The sequence below is a fragment of the Abramis brama genome (assembly GCF_963993115.1).
Source record: "Abramis brama genome assembly, chromosome: 18".
NCBI lineage: Eukaryota > Metazoa > Chordata > Actinopteri > Cypriniformes > Leuciscidae > Abramis > Abramis brama.
In genome coordinates, this window is record NC_139980.1 from 11,389,499 (window position 1) to 11,405,481 (window position 15,983).

Below are 15,983 nucleotides of genomic sequence, written 5' to 3' on the forward strand. Positions count from 1 at the left end.
AATATACTACAGTAGGGATACTGTATACTAATATAATACTACAAATGATGTACCAAATGTTAATGTATGCATGTTTCAACTGATGAGAAATCATCAAGCAAGATTCTACATTTTATAAAACAAAGCCAACCTTTTATTTTTACTGTCCTCTGCAAGAAATTTTTATTTTTTTTACTTTCTATTGATCCAAGAATCCTGAAAAATGTTTTTTTTTTTTTTTATATATACAGTAAAATCAAGATTTTTAAATGATAAAGTATATTAAAGTATATTTGTAGTGCATCCATCTCCAGACTTAGTCAAAGAAATTAGTGTGACTGTATTTCAAGTTATATTTGGGTCATTGCTGTTATGGAATACCCTTTGAACTGTAATATGCAACAAGACTATGCTTCAGTTGTAATATTTCTATAAAATAGTACGTCAGACTTTCAGAAACATACTCTGATCAAGGTTAGGATATATATATATACAGTGAGGAAAATAAGTATTTGAACACCCTGCTATTTTGCAAGTTCTCCCACTTGGAAATCATGGAGGGGTCTGAAATTGTCATCGTAGGTGCATGTCCACTGTGAGAGACATAATGTAAAAAAAAAAATCCAGAAATCACAATGTATGATTTTTTAACTATTTATTTGTATGATACAGCTGCAAATAAGTATTTGAACAGCTGTCTATCAGCTAGAATTCTGACCCTCAAAGACCTGTTAGTCTGCCTTTAAAATGTCCACCTCCACTCCATTTATTATCCTAAATTAGATGCACCTGTTTGTGGTCGTTAGCTGCATAAAGACACCTGTCCACCCCATACAATCAGTAAGAATCCAACTACTAACATGGCCAAGACCAAAGAGCTGTCCAAAGACACTAGAGACAAAATTGTACACCTCCACAAGGCTGGAAAGGGCTACGGGGAAATTGCCAAGCAGCTTGGTGAAAAAAGGTCCACTGTTGGAGCAATCATTAGAAAATGGAATAAGCTAAACATGACTGTCAATCTCCCTCGGACTGGGGCTCCATGCAAGATCTCACCTCGTGGGGTCTCAATGATCCTAAGAAAGGTGAGAAATCAGCCCAGAACTACACGGGAGGAGCTGGTCAATGACCTGAAAAGAGCTGGGACCACCGTTTCCAAGGTTACTGTTGGTAATACACTAAGACGTCATGGTTCGAAATCATGCATGGCACGGAAGGTTCCCCTGCTTAAACCAGCACATGTCAAGGCCCGTCTTAAGTTTGCCAATGACCATTTGGATGATCCAGAGGAGTCATGGGAGAAAGTCATGTGGTCAGATGAGACCAAAATAGAACTTTTTGGTCATAATTCCACTAAACGTGTTTGGAGGAAGAAGAATGATGAGTACCATCCCAAGAACACCATCCCTACTGTGAAGCATGGGGGTGGTAGCATCATGCTTTGGGGGTGTTTTTCTGCACATGGGACAGGGCGACTGCACTGTATTAAGGAGAGGATGACCGGGGCCATGTATTGCGAGATTTTGGGGAACAACGTCCTTCCCTCAGTTAGAGCATTGAAGATGGGTCGAGGCTGGGTCTTCCAACATGACAATGACCCGAAGAACAGCCAGGATAACCAAGGAGTGGCTCTGTAAGAAGCATATCAAGGTTCTGGCGTGGCCTAGCCAGTCTCCAGACCTAAACCCAATAGAGAATCTTTGGAGGGAGCTCAAACTCCGTGTTTCTCAGCGACAGCCCAGAAACCTGACTGATCTAGAGAAGATCTGTGTGGAGGAGTGGGCCAAAATCCCTCCTGCAGTGTGTGCAAACCTGGTGAAAAACTACAGGAAACGTTTGACCTCTGTAATTGCAAACAAAGGCTACTGTACCAAATATTAACATTGATTTTCTCAGGTGTTCAAATACTTATTTGCAGCTGTATCATACAAATAAATAGTTAAAAAATCATACACTGTGATTTCTGGATTTTTTTTTTTAGATTATGTCTCTCACAGTGGACATGCACCTACGATGACAATTTCAGACCCCTCCATGATTTCTAAGTGGGAGAACTTGCAAAATAGCAGGGTGTTCAAATACTTATTTTCCTCACTTTATTTATATATATATATATATATATATATATATATATATATATATATATACATATATATATATATATATATATATATATACATATATACATATATATATATATATATATATATATATATATATATATATATATATATATAAAAATGTCATTCAGATTTCTGCAAATTGTAACATGACTTAATGTTTAAGAGTGAGACAAATCCACTAATAACTCAAAACATCCGACATACTGATGTTTGTGCCGTTGTTTTCCCTCTAAAATGATGTAACTTCCAGGAAGATGATGTCATTTGGTAACTTTTGTAATTAAATGGATATTAGTATGAAAACTACTGCATTTCTAATGAAATAAGAGTACAACATTTTAAGGTACTGCATATTATCTATCAAACTAGCTCCCTCATTTCCTTTGGGAGAATTTAAGTTATCTATAAAAAGTTCTTTAAACTTGACTTAAAAAAATAAAGTTTTTCTTGGCAATAACCATGCTGTTGAACTTAATTTCACTGTTTTGTTTTGCATAGCAGATTTTTATTATTCACAAGTACACATTTCTTAACATTTTGCCTAGGTTTGAAGTGTTCTTGCTGTTTATTAAAATAAAATTAGTTTATTTTCTTGAGGCCTAAAACATTTACTGGAACGTCATTAGTTATGGCTCCCAGTAGCACTGGTTTCATTTTCTTCTTTGTGGTTTCCTTATCTCACAAAGTACTATTTCCCAACTTTACTTCCATGACCAAGTTCAATTACACCATCATAGACTCCTAATCCCCACTATGGTTTTCTGAGTGATGTGAAACATGACTCCAGTCCTCGGTCCCATTAGAGCCAGTTGCTTATGGGACAAAACTGTAACAAACTCACTGCATCATCATAATCATCATCATAAAACATTCACACCAGATGAAGCCACGAGAAACCCATCGTCCATTGGCCAGCCAGCAGTCAGCCGAGAACAGGAGAGCCATTACCATTGGCTGATTCCTGACATTAGCATCTCGACTGGAAGCAAGAGTTCTTGTATCGATCCGGAGTCGTCCTCACCTCTGGCAAGGGAAGAGGGATTTTTTTTTTTTATGGTAATACAATATGATGAAAAGACATACCACAAACTCAGACGTGCGCCTTCAGTAGCCTACTAAACACCAGCAGACAGTGGTTCTCTTGAGCACATTGTTATAAAATGCTTTAATAAATAGTTTGATTTATTTCTAAGAACAAACATAAATTCCACTAAATGAACCAAATAACTTTTTTTCAGAGCAATTCTTCTGTACAAAAAAAATACATCTTAAAAAACAAAATAAAACAGAAAAAAACTAAAATAAAAATCTGCTCCAGCTCCACCCCGTTTCCCTTCCATAACGGACATTGAGCTTAACTTGCTTAAATATAATTGTTTACTTGCACTTGAACCAATTCAGTGCAGTAAAAGTTTTAAATGTTTGTCATCTTCCCATAACCAAAAAAAACGAAGTCTTATATTTAACATCACGATGAAAGAAATCAAATCATAGCCAGCCGTTTTCTCAAGTACAAAGGCTTTACAACATAATTGTTCCCTTCATGAAGTTTCGATCCAAACAAACAAAACGAAAAGAAAAAGCAGGAGAAAACATTTGGACATTATTTTGACATATCAGCATCTTTACAAGCAACAAGCAGCATGGACCAAACAGGCCTTGCCAAAAACCATGATTTTATGATCAGCAAGAGAGGAAAGGTGTGGAAAGGGAATAGGGGTCTTCAAGGAGGCGAACACGCGCCACAATACAGCACACGATCGTATAGGTGTCTACTGAAAACAAAAACCAACAACATAATAGGATGATCTCCGATTATATTTCTGTTCTGACTGTGGGACGCTGTATACATCTTACAAAACCTGCCGTATCAACTGGCATAAATAAAAGGAATGGTGTAAAAAAAACAAAAACAAAATCATAATATTTAAATCATAATTATAATAATAAAATAATAATAATAATAATAAAAAAGTGACTTAAGTTACTAAATTCAAATATACACAGCGACTCCTTTATTATATACACGTATGTACAGATCTCTTGTCTTTGTTTAAACAAATACATTGATGGTGATATGGGAGCTGCTCTTAAGACCAGCCTCTCTGCTTTGTCGTGATCTATCGGGTCAGGAGACCCTAAAACGGAGGGGCTTGTCTGAAGGCACTTGCGACCGACTCAAAATACTGCAATCCGTTTTGTAAAGAGCGTTCAGCCAAGACGACAGAAAGGACAGAAAAACAAGGCCACTTTATAGGCACTGCAGCCCTCCTCACGGACGACGAGCTCGGTAAGGCAGGCGTGGAAGGAGAACAGATGAACGTTTGAAGGGGGATCCCCCGAAGCCAGCGCCCCCCCCCCCCGCACGTGGTCTGCACCGAAATTGGGCCACTCGAAACAAAACCAAAAGCACAGCCATTTGTAAACAACAACATAAAAGTCTTTATATGGTTTCTCTCTCACGTTCCTTATGAGTTCCTCAGTCCTGCACCTATTCCAGCAGTTTTTTTTTTTTATCCGAAAACAAAGCGAGGCTTCTCGCCGACTTCTCATAAAGTAATATAATATGCTTCCTCTGTACATAAAAAAAGGAAAGAAAGAAATTTGCCACTTTATCAGCCTCAAAACATCTCGAAGAAGTCGAAAATAAAAATAACACATGGGGAAAAACTGCAGTCTTTGTTTCTGAGATGGCCTTGGTCTCCTCGTCCTGCTCATCAGAGCTCATACGCAATGTTCTTTGTGCTCTTGGCCGACGGTGGCATTATTGACATTTTTACAGTTGTTATCCTTTGGGCTGAAGCCAGTCAAGTAGGGTGCTTTGAGGGAAGGGCCGCCACTGCCGCTGCTCTGCATGGTGCAGATCAGCCCGTTCTTGGTCCGCGCTTCAGGTTTAGAGTACTTTTGGATGGAACGCTTGCCCCCCTCCATCCCGCACCACTCTTCCACCAGCTCCAGCTCTTCTTCCTCCTCTATCTCCTCCTCATCATCCCCGCTGTTGCAGGTCCGATCCGGGGAGCCCATGAGCTTGGTGCGCTCGTACTGGACGTCCCGGTTGTCTTTGTGCTGCTGCCGCGTCACCGGCCTCAGTGGCTCCCACTGGTTGTTGACGCTCTCCTCCACAGGCACACGCTCCCGCCTCTCACGCTCTTTTCGCCGCTTGCGGGTCCACCACACGCAGACAATGACACAGAACACCCAGAGAACGCACAAGACAACGCACAGCACGGGCACCAGGTAGTCTGTGTGAAAAGAGAGTCAAGTCAGACATGACAATCTGGGATTCATGCCAAGGGGAAAAAAAACAAAAAAAACAAAAAGAAGAGTTGAAAAAAAAAAATGTATATTGGTTATTGGCCGATTTATGTCAATTTATCGGCAATGGTCGATAGTGGAGATTTTGATTAGCCAGCATTGGATATGTCATTGCAGACACTCATTCAACCAATTTTTTTAACACTAAAATAATTATCTATAATAAATATATAATATATTATAATTATATAAATTAAATGTATAAATTATTTTGGTAACACTCATTTGTTAATATTAATGTATTAACTAACATGAACTAACAATGAGCAAAATGTTTGTTACAGTATTTATTAACCTGTTAATGTTAGTTAATAAAAATAGTTGTTCATTGTTTGTTCACAGTGCATTAACTAATGTTAACAAATACAACTTTTGATTTTAATTATGCATTACTAAATGTGGAAATTAACATTAACTATGATTAATAAATGCTGTAGAAGTATTGTTCATTCTTATTTTGTATAAGTAGTTAACTCATGTTAACAAATTAACCTTATTGTAAAGTGTTACCATTATTTTTAAGATCAAAATCCACTTAAACATTAATGTTCTATTGAAAAAAAAATATATATTTTTTTTAAATTGGACAAAATAGTACATGTTTTTATTTTTTTATTTTAGCCACTTTCATGTTATCAGCCAAAAGGTTAAACAGAAATAACTGTTATGGGCCAGAACTTAAAAAAAACAGAACCAAATAAGAAAAATAGTGCAAGGTTTGTAAAGTTGTTTCAATACCCTTAATTTACAAATACATATTGATATAATTTGTTTCAACCCATTTATAATTGCCTCAACCTAAAAAAAACCTTTTCAGACATCATTAATTTTTATCCCACCATTCTCTTTAATGTATTGATGAGGTGATGACTGTGGAGGAGTTGAATGACTGTCACACAGGTTTATGGCTTCCTGCCCACAACTGTTGGATCCTCTGAGCCTCTCAGTACCCTTTCCTCCTGTGACTCACAAAGACTGCACTAATTGATGGAGATGGGGAATTGACACTCGGTCGGGAGTTCAAGGCTGGCTTTAGCCTTGAGGCCAGTTGGCCCCTGTTTCACTCACCCACTGGCTGGGACATGACCGGCATCTCCACTTTGACCTCGATGACGGCAAGCATGACGGTGCTGTTGTGCCGCTTGGACAGCATGCTGACTATGGTACTAGCTGCCTCCTGGATCTGACTGTGATTAGGCTGCTCATCCTGCTGGAACGACTGCAGGAGAAATAATGGGGGTTATATGTGTATCCCAAACATGTAGATGAATGTGGAAGCACAGATTCCAAAAAAAAAAAAAAAAAAAAAAAAAAAAACACCTACAAAGAATATGGAATTATTCACTAAAGTGTGAGGTTTTGGGGCTCTGCTGCGTTGCCACTGAAAATCCTATATATGTTGATCTTCTACATCCAATTTTATGTCTTGTAAACTTGGTTTGGTTTTCTGTGAAGTTTTCTCCATTGTTGCTGAAAATTCCGCTGATTTGTCACCAAGAAAATGTTTTCAAGCTAGCAAACATAGATGAAGTTTTATCAGATTTAAGGAAAAAATGTCTTTTAATAGTGTTGAAAGCATCAGTAAGAATGTTAAACTAGAATCCAACCAGTAATATTTTGCAACGCATGTATAATTTTCCAGAAAATTTCATTTGAGTTTTTTGTAAAACGCTGCATATGGTCAGAGTTCATATAGTAAAAAATTTTTTTACATGCATGAAAATAAGTTAAAAATCCAAGGAGTATAGAGTATACAACTAATAAAAAGCACACCGATCCATCACGTTTACATCATACAAGTATTGCGGTGCAGAACCCAAAAAAAAAAGAAAAGAAAAAAAAGATATTTGATATCAACTTATGTCGATACGCTCAGCAAAATAACTAAAGTGAAAGCAGTCTTTATTAAAAAAAAGCAGTTGTCGACTCAATTTCAACTCCATTCTGTTGTCAACATGCAAAAACCTGCAGCTGTTCAAAGTTCCTGCCTACAGGTTCCATTTTAATGAGTCAGGACACTTAAAAACGGGCCTTCGGTTAGTGACTTGTTACAACACCGCAGGGATTTACTGTAATCTGACTGAGTATAAAGGATGCATTTGTAGGTAACCACTATTTGTAAGCAACTTCCGTGAGGCAGAATGTTTCATTGAACGCAGGAAATGTGGCTTCAAATTACACAAAACTTGCCTGGCAGCACAAAGATATTCATTTTCATATCATTACCCAAGTATTGAGTTTTTGTTATCTCAAGAGATTATTTCAAGCTTATTTGGTTTTACAAGCTTTTTTTTTGTCTAAAGACAATAGTGTAGATCCTAAGGCTAAGTGTAAGATGTGCTGGAGCCCGGTTCCAGTGCTCTCTGTGTGGGTGGAGGGAATACTGCAATGCAGTACGGCCCGCTGCTGGTCAGTCAACTGAATCTCATTACAATATAATGGGTTGGTTTGAAGAGGGGGCCGGTTGGTATTGCTCTGGGCATCCGGGCATTTCAAGGAACCGCACTCGACTGGGTGAGGAAATCAAATTTGCATCCATTAACAGAACTGTGCAACGAATATCCAGGACCCCTATGGTTTTGACTTTCCATTCCACTGATAATAGATATTAGGGGCCCACACAACACCGCTGTGTGAAGGGTATAGACGTGCAGAGGACTCATGAATATAAAATGTGTGAGTATAGAAAGCGCTCCCCCTACGTGCACAAAAGGTGAGTCTTCAAAATGTACTTACGATGGCCACCTCTACTGCGTCCTGGTTTTTGTAGGAGAGGTCACAAAGAACCAACAGCGTGTGATCTTTTGCCAGGCTCCGCGTGGCAGGCATATACCTCAGCTCTGAGCAGACATTCTCCACTGTCGTTCCCTAGAAGGTACACGTTGTATTTAGACCAATATTTAAGAAACAGCACTATTCTGGATCGTAATGTAATTACGTTAAGAGGACCAAATACATCATTGACTTGTCAAGGTATGACATAACATTACCATGTTATGGACAAACTGTCCTGGTAATACAACGTTTTTATTGGACATATATCATGGATTTTGTACAGATTACTGGGTCAAGACAAGTCATCTTCATTTATATAGCGCTTTTAACAATGTAGATTGTTCCAAAGCGGCTTTGCAGTGATAATAGGAAATTAAAGTAACAGAGATTGTTTTGGCTTTATAGCAGCTCTAGAATAATGTTATTATCCAGCTAAAGTTAGTTTTGATTGATTCACTTCCATCGCAACGATCATTAGTTATTAACTTAGGGGCCACTAAAGTTCTTTCTGCGCAAACTTTAAAAACGCGAACCTGTGAGAATGCTGATGACGTGCACATGTGTATTACGAGTTCAGTCTATAGGTATGCGCGTTTGAATATATGTGCGCAGGCGTGTAGCCCTTCCCTACAAACCAACCCTCAACAAACTACTTGTCTGGCCTTAAAATTTATAATACAGAATTTGTATTGCTTCCGCGTAGCCACGCAAACCGGAATTATCCCGACAACGCTTTATCTGTAGAGAGATAAAGGGGAGGGGAGGGAGGCCTTCACAGGGGAGAGACTGGGAATACCAATGTACGAACTATATTACCACCATTGCTTTGTGGATATGGTACCCTAGTAATACCCTCTTTTCTGGATTTTTTAGACTTCGTTTTTGGAAGTAGACTCTGACAATATTAAATTACAATGTACTGCTATGGCTGATAGGTACCATGTTTTTCTTGACAAACACTACTGTTCAAAAGTTTAGGGGTTGGTAAGAATTTTTTTATGTTTTTGAAAGAAGTCTCTTATGTATGTTCACCAAGGCTGCATTTATTTGACCAAAAATACAGTAAAAATTTTATATTTGGAAATTGTATTAATTTAAAACGACGTTTCTGTTTTATTAAATTTTGAAATGCAATTTATTCGTGTGATGGTAAAGTTGAATTTTCAGAACCAAATTTCAGTGTTGCATGATCCTTCAGACAATGGCACTAACCCAAGTATTATTACCAAGTTTTCAGACGTTTTCATCAAATCTCATAGACAATGACAATGCCATTGAACTACCATCTGAAACCATCCCTCGGCCACGGTACCATCATAGGGCTTGCTATGTGAATACTTAACAAAACACCAACTTGCTATGTGAATACTTACTGTGGGTAGTTTGTCCCTGTTGAATATAAGGGTGATGCGAGCACAGCTCTTGTCCAGATAGACTGAGTTGGGCTCACATTTGGTTTGGAGGGTTGGGGTGGCTTCAGGGCTTGAGCAAAACCCCCACTGGTGGCAAGGGGGAGAGAGGCACGTCAGGAAGTTGTGCTCCAGGCATTCACGACCTCCTGGACAGGAGTGAAGCTCTCGCCCTGGCGTCCCTGGCAACAGGCAAGGCTGCCGGCCACAGACCACCTGAGAAAGAGGGTCATGAACACATTCATTCATTCATTCATTCATTTATTCATTCATTCATATAAATAAAAAGAGGAAAAAAAGAAAAACACTTGTTCTTCAGACACTTACCTTGGTGCACTCCACTTTGCCGTTGACACATTGACAAGTGTTGCATTCTTCCTCCCAGCGGCTGCCATGCGGAAACTGAAGTCCAGCATAGTGACACGTCTTCCCAATGCCAATAACTGCGCCACAACACAAACACAAACACAAACAACGTAAGACTGGGGCCAATTCTAATTTAGGAGCAGATCCCTTTCCTCTCTGGAATGATCCAAGTCACATGATGCCAGGTCAGTGCTCCAACGCAGACACCGCCCGCCTTTCATGTTGTTCACTCCTTAGGAACCATACTCCGCGTTTAGCTTTTTGTTAGCTTTTAGCTCATCTACACTCTAGTGTACTATTGTGGCAAATCAGCATCTTAGAATGATTTCTGAAAGATAGTGTGACACTGAAGACTGGCGTAATGGCTGCTGATAATTCAGCTTTGATTTGCTGGGATAAATTACATTTTACATAGAAAACAGTTATTTTAAATGGTAATTGTATTTCACAATTTTACTCTTTTACTGTATTTTAGATCAAATAAATGCAGCCTTGGCGAGCAAAAGAGACTTCTTTCAAAAAATATTAAAATTCTTACCAACCCCAAACTTTTGAACAGTATATTTAAAATTGTCCAAGAAAATTGACAAAAAATATTGACGACTCACTAGAGAGATTTTTGTCCAATTAAACGCTCTCTAGAGTGAGAATATTCCACCTGCCTCCAATTAGCTCCTTTTTGAGCCTTTCAACATCAATGCAAAAGTCAATAGATTTCTTGGGGTCTTTAAGGTCCATTTCTCAATATGGACAAGCTGAGAGATAAGAGAAAAGAGATTGAATGTTTCAATGATTACACAATAACTCTTACACTCTTGGCATTGAGGTCCGGTGCGACCGAGTGGGCAGACACATCGGAAGCCATTGATCTCATCCACACAGGTGGCACCGTAGGCGCAGGGTGACGACTGGCACTCATCAATGTCTGGTGAAGCAAACAAAATATACATTCATCAATACAGCTACTGCCTTGGAAGATGTGGTTGGGAAAACTGCCATTTGAAGTCAATACACATTTATAAAGCACCAGGACCATGGCTGCACCTCAGAAAATGAGGCCGGGAAATGCATGAAATCTTTAAGGACTATTTTCTATGTCAGAGCCATCAATAGACACAAGGAGAGGAATTTTTTTCCACTGGTTGAATAATTTATCTCCTCTGTCTGTCTGAGAGCCAGGGCTAACCTTTAACCCCAAAAGAGGTCAAAGGGCACTAGATGCTCGGTAATCCTCCAACACCCTCTTTCTATACATCCCCATTCTTTCCTCCTCGAGATACTCACTGATACGGCAGTCGGGGCCAGCGAATCCAGGGGCGCATTCACAGCGGAACCAGTTCACCCCGTCCACACAGATCCCTCCATTGTAGCTGCAAGGAGATGTGAGAACAATGAGGTTATTGGCTGAAAGAGACACCTTCACCCCAGTGATTGACATAATACTTCCAACATACATGCGTGGAAGGGGAAAGGCAGGAAAAACGGGGGAAGAGAAGACATGGACGAAGAGGGATGTGAGAGTGCCTCACTGCGTTTATCAATACTAGCACCTTTCAGATGCAAATCCCCCAGTGGCTCCTTGCTGGGATCCCCACCCCCTACTCCCGCCCCAACTCCCAAATCCCTTGCTCCCAGGTCAGCGATGAAGAAAGGCAAGAGGACAGAGTGGACTGGGAGAAAAAGAGCCTGTCCATCCCCTCCTCCCCTCACCACTGGGGGTGCTCTTTTAGGGCCATCGGCTCTATTGTGGTCCCCATTAAAACCAGCCCAGGGTCTCCTGAGATGTCGGATTTAGGGGTGATTTAGGGACATCTTCTCCCGTCTTTACAACCAGCGTCCTCCCTTGAACCCCCCCCTCGGTGCATCCGCTCAGAGAATGGGAGTTAGCAGGGCAGGAACAACATGGTGGAATAGGGCAGAAAGCCATGTAAGAAGGGTTATTCCAAGCTGTCTATGTTGTACAGGGAAGGGGAGGGTCGGCAAAAACAGGCGGCCCCAGGCAGCATAGAGTAAACAAGAGGGGGAACAACTGCAGAGCCACATAGGTCTACTTACCAGGGGTGAGGGTTGCAGTCGTTGATGTCTGCAAGGAAACAGAAGAAAGGAAGAAAGAGTCAATGCGAGACATTTGCGCATTGATCGAATGTAATTTAACACTTTTGCTTGTGATGCTTTTGCTTTTGATTGTGATGCTTTTGCTTTTGATTGTGATGTTTGCTTTCACTGGTATGCAGACATGCACTGGCAGCTGAAATGTGAATGGGGGAATTCACTCACTCTGAGCGCAGGTGGGCCCCTCCCAGCCGTCTTTACAGATGCAGGTGAACGCGTCACCACCACCCACGCACGTTCCTCCGTTCAGGCAGGGGCTGGACGCGCAAGTGCTGTTCTTTGCTGAAGTAGAAAAACGAAATAGAAAGTTACAGGAAGTGAACCTTTCTTCAGACCTTTAGATCTCAAACTAGGGTCCCCCAGGGGTCTATGGCCAATTGCTAGGGGGTCTGCAGAAAATATCAGAATATGTTTCGAAATAAATAAATAAGATTAATTAATTAATTAGACACCAATTTTCTGTATATAAATTTTTTTTTCAAATTTGATTTTTAGATTCTCAACTAAAATTACATTCTTAATTATAAATTATAAATAAATGTATTCATTCTGTTCAAATAAGCAACCAAGATACAATATAAAAAACAAAAATAAGAAAATTTGTAAACAAAAGCTCTTGTTAAGAATGCAGGAAGTATTTGGGGACAAACATTGATTTATTTGGAGAAATATTTTGGATTAATTTCTGTATAGGCATTTTCAAAAAAAATTATTGAAAACATTTAAGCTCTAAACTAAATTAAAGGTAAAAAGGTAAAAAAAAAAAAAAAAAAGACACATGGATGACCATTTATATAAATTAAATCAGCAACCACAATACAATATAACACACAATTTATAAAGAGTGTTGCAGGATTGCAAAGTTGATTGAGAGTATTAAGAGAGACTGATTTGATTATATAATATGTGAGGGGAGTCTATGAATAGTTTAAGGCTATGAAAGGCATTTTTGGTTCAGAAAGTTGAGAAACCCTGCTGTGCATGAAGCGAGTATAAAAACTGCACTCTGATTCACAGAGGTGTACTCACCTGTGTTGCATGTACTCCCTCCCCATCCAGAAAGGCAGGCGCAGCGGAAAGTGTCTCCGTGGTCATAGCAGGTCCCTCCATTACTGCATGTGGTGGCATCACATTGACTTTCACCTAAAAAGACACAAAATAACTCCAAATATTACCAGTCAGTTCAACAGTCACATTGTATAGCTTAACATATGCAGTTAAGCTATACAATAGGAAAAAAAGTACTTTGACATAAAACAGGGAGATGTAACTTACGTGAATGACAGGTCTTTCCTTTCCAGCCATTGGCACATTCACAGTAGAAGTCGTTGACCAGGTCCACACAGTGACCGCCATTCTTACAAGGGCTCCGACTGCACTCGTTCACATCTGAGTGCAGAAATGCAAGTACAAAAGGTAAGACTCTGAATGTAAAGAAGGTCAAGATGAACAGGAAGATGAAGAAAGACACTCACTGAGGTTACAGAGGTCACCCTCCCAGCCATCCGAACAGAAACACTGGAAAGAGCTGATCCCGTCGATACAGGTGCCTCCGTTTCGACACGGGTTGCTCACACAGTCATTTATATCTGGGTAGTCGATATATAACATTTCCATGAAGATCAAGATTTTAGGATAAAATAACAAAATGGTGCTCAAAAGACTACACTAAACATCAGGAGTTCAAAATGTCATTTAAACATTGAAATACAGCATTTTAGGGTTTAAACGAAATTCAATGAAACCTTATGATGTAAAATAAATAAGAAACATTTATGATTCTGATGATCTGATATTTATGATCTGATGATCATCATCCGGTTAGACAAACATCTTAAGAGCTGCTGTCATTACAGCAAATGGGTGACAAACCAAACTAATACATTCTCAAATTAATGTCCATTTTTCAGTTACATTTTCATTTAGATATGCTGATAATATAATTTGGAACAAACTAACGTTTTAAAATAAAAAAGTTTTTTCACAATTTCACATTTTTGATTCTCACTATAAGTCTCACAATTGTCTCAATTTCTTATTTAAGCATTTTATTAATAACACTTAATTTTTGTATAATATTTATTATATTATTTATCACATTATATTAATACTTAATTGGCCCAGAAGTACCTATGACAAATGACTAATACGAGCTTAATTATATTACCCATCTGCCATTTACTAAGAAGTGAACAAACGAGGAGGAATGAATTATGGTTCAAAAGTGAAAATGATGAAACTGTAAGGATGACTCACTCTCGTGGCAGTAGGCTCCTGTAAAGCCAAGCTCACAGGTGCAGGTGAAGTTGCCGCCTGGCAGGCTGATACAGCGGCCACGAGGACCACACACATTAGAGTTGATGTGTCTCACACCCACATCTGAGCTGTTACTCGCCACAGCAATCGTACAGCTGTCAATCACTGAGAATGAAAAAAACATTAAAAAAAACAAGCGGGAATAAGATCACATTGAACACATGAACTATTGCGCACTATTTTTCAATTGATGATCAATGTACACATGCAGATAGACATCTTTGGCTGTTGCATCTTGGTTAGCAGGAGAACAGGACGGGCAGTACCTTGGCAAGGAGTTGTCTTGCAGTGGTCCTTGCGGTTTTCACAGGTCTTGCCCTCATAGTCTTCAGGACAGGCACAGTAGAAGTCACCCGGCAGGCTGTAGCACGAAGCCTTATTCTCACAAGGGTTCGACTCACAGGGGTTTGAGTGAAACAGACTCTCCACCTTCAAACGAGATAGGGAGATTGAGTTAGTGAATGAGTTAGGCCTAAGCTTTTTAAGTCCAGTCCTCTTAAACTAGAGATAAACAGTCAGGTAAGCTATGGAAGGCTCCCATAAGCCTAAAGCTAGCAAGACAGCACCATTACAATCACACAAGAGACCAATCAAAACAAACTGTGCAGCTAAATTTAGACATCCTTCCTCTCTTACCGAGCATATTCAACTGGGACGAGGAACACTTTTGCACATCTAGTTCTCCTACCTCGACATGGCCTTGTTCTGGTAAATAGTCTTAGAAAGGAATCTTTCCCACAGAAACTCATAATACTTACTATATTCTATTGATATGTTCATATTTAATATAAACTGCGCAAATGGATTTCTAATGGATAATTAATTAATATGAACTTAATTATACAATTATTAAAATAATCTTTACTATAAATACAATAAACAATTACAACTTCACACTCATATAAATTGTTTTATAATTTGAAGTAATAATAATTGCTTTAATAATTTATAATTAAGCTAATAAGACAAAAAGTGGCTTTTTTGGACCATAAGTCTACCACTGGCCTACAGTCCACAGCAATCCATCATTTTGCAACTGAGTTTGTCAATCAGTCTGAGGTAGACTTAGGACACGTTCACATGTTCTGCGCTATTTGTTAACTACAGTCTAGGATGACATGCAGACGGACGTCTCTGCCCATTGCATCATGTCTCTTGCCATGAGTGCCACATTTTTAGAATGCTGTGTCAAATTCTCTATGGGCCAAGGGGCAAGATTAAATGCATTGTTTGTTTGTTTTAATGTTCTAAATTAATGTATTACAGTGTATAATATAATATAATATAATATAATATAATATAATCAACTACAAACTGTTCCCATAATGTTTACTAATTAACGTAGGTTTCTGCAGCTTTCCAAAAACAGTCCCCACCATTTTTTCTCAAAAAAGCCTTTCCTAGAGATGATCCTCAGGGGAATTTTAACAACCTTTCTTAAGTACACATCATGCCAGCTGCCATGTAAAGCGTTAGTTCAGACTATAATGCTGTTCTCCAAGTCTGCTGAATTTATTTTAGTAGGGATTTACATTGTATATACTGGAAGCCGACGGCCTGCACAGAGCACTTTTTCACAGGCAGCGAT

The 15,983-nt window shown here is 39.1% G+C and overlaps 1 protein-coding gene across 2 annotated transcripts in view; it reads right to left on the reverse strand.

Moving 5' to 3' along the window:
• Positions 1 to 4,091: 4,091 nt before the first annotated feature.
• The window catches only part of jag2b (jagged canonical Notch ligand 2b), a 47,028-nt gene continuing 35,136 nt past the window's right edge, over positions 4,092 to 15,983 (reverse strand). The window contains exons 13-26 of one of the 2 annotated variants that reach the window (XM_084091906.1): positions 14,662 to 14,824; positions 14,336 to 14,500; positions 13,555 to 13,668; positions 13,355 to 13,468; positions 13,109 to 13,222; positions 12,245 to 12,361; positions 12,023 to 12,050; positions 11,252 to 11,337; positions 10,779 to 10,892; positions 9,929 to 10,044; positions 9,566 to 9,817; positions 8,154 to 8,285; positions 6,486 to 6,636; positions 4,092 to 5,344 (exon numbers count right to left, since the gene is read on the reverse strand). In XM_084091906.1, the coding sequence (XP_083948032.1) occupies positions 4,827 to 5,344; positions 6,486 to 6,636; positions 8,154 to 8,285; positions 9,566 to 9,817; positions 9,929 to 10,044; positions 10,779 to 10,892; positions 11,252 to 11,337; positions 12,023 to 12,050; positions 12,245 to 12,361; positions 13,109 to 13,222; positions 13,355 to 13,468; positions 13,555 to 13,668; positions 14,336 to 14,500; positions 14,662 to 14,824 (2,184 nt within the window). In that variant the 3' untranslated portion in view covers positions 4,092 to 4,826. The remainder of the gene's footprint in view (positions 5,345 to 6,485; positions 6,637 to 8,153; positions 8,286 to 9,565; positions 9,818 to 9,928; positions 10,045 to 10,778; positions 10,893 to 11,251; positions 11,338 to 12,022; positions 12,051 to 12,244; positions 12,362 to 13,108; positions 13,223 to 13,354; positions 13,469 to 13,554; positions 13,669 to 14,335; positions 14,501 to 14,661; positions 14,825 to 15,983) is intronic. The other variant, XM_084091907.1, reaches the window with a different exon arrangement.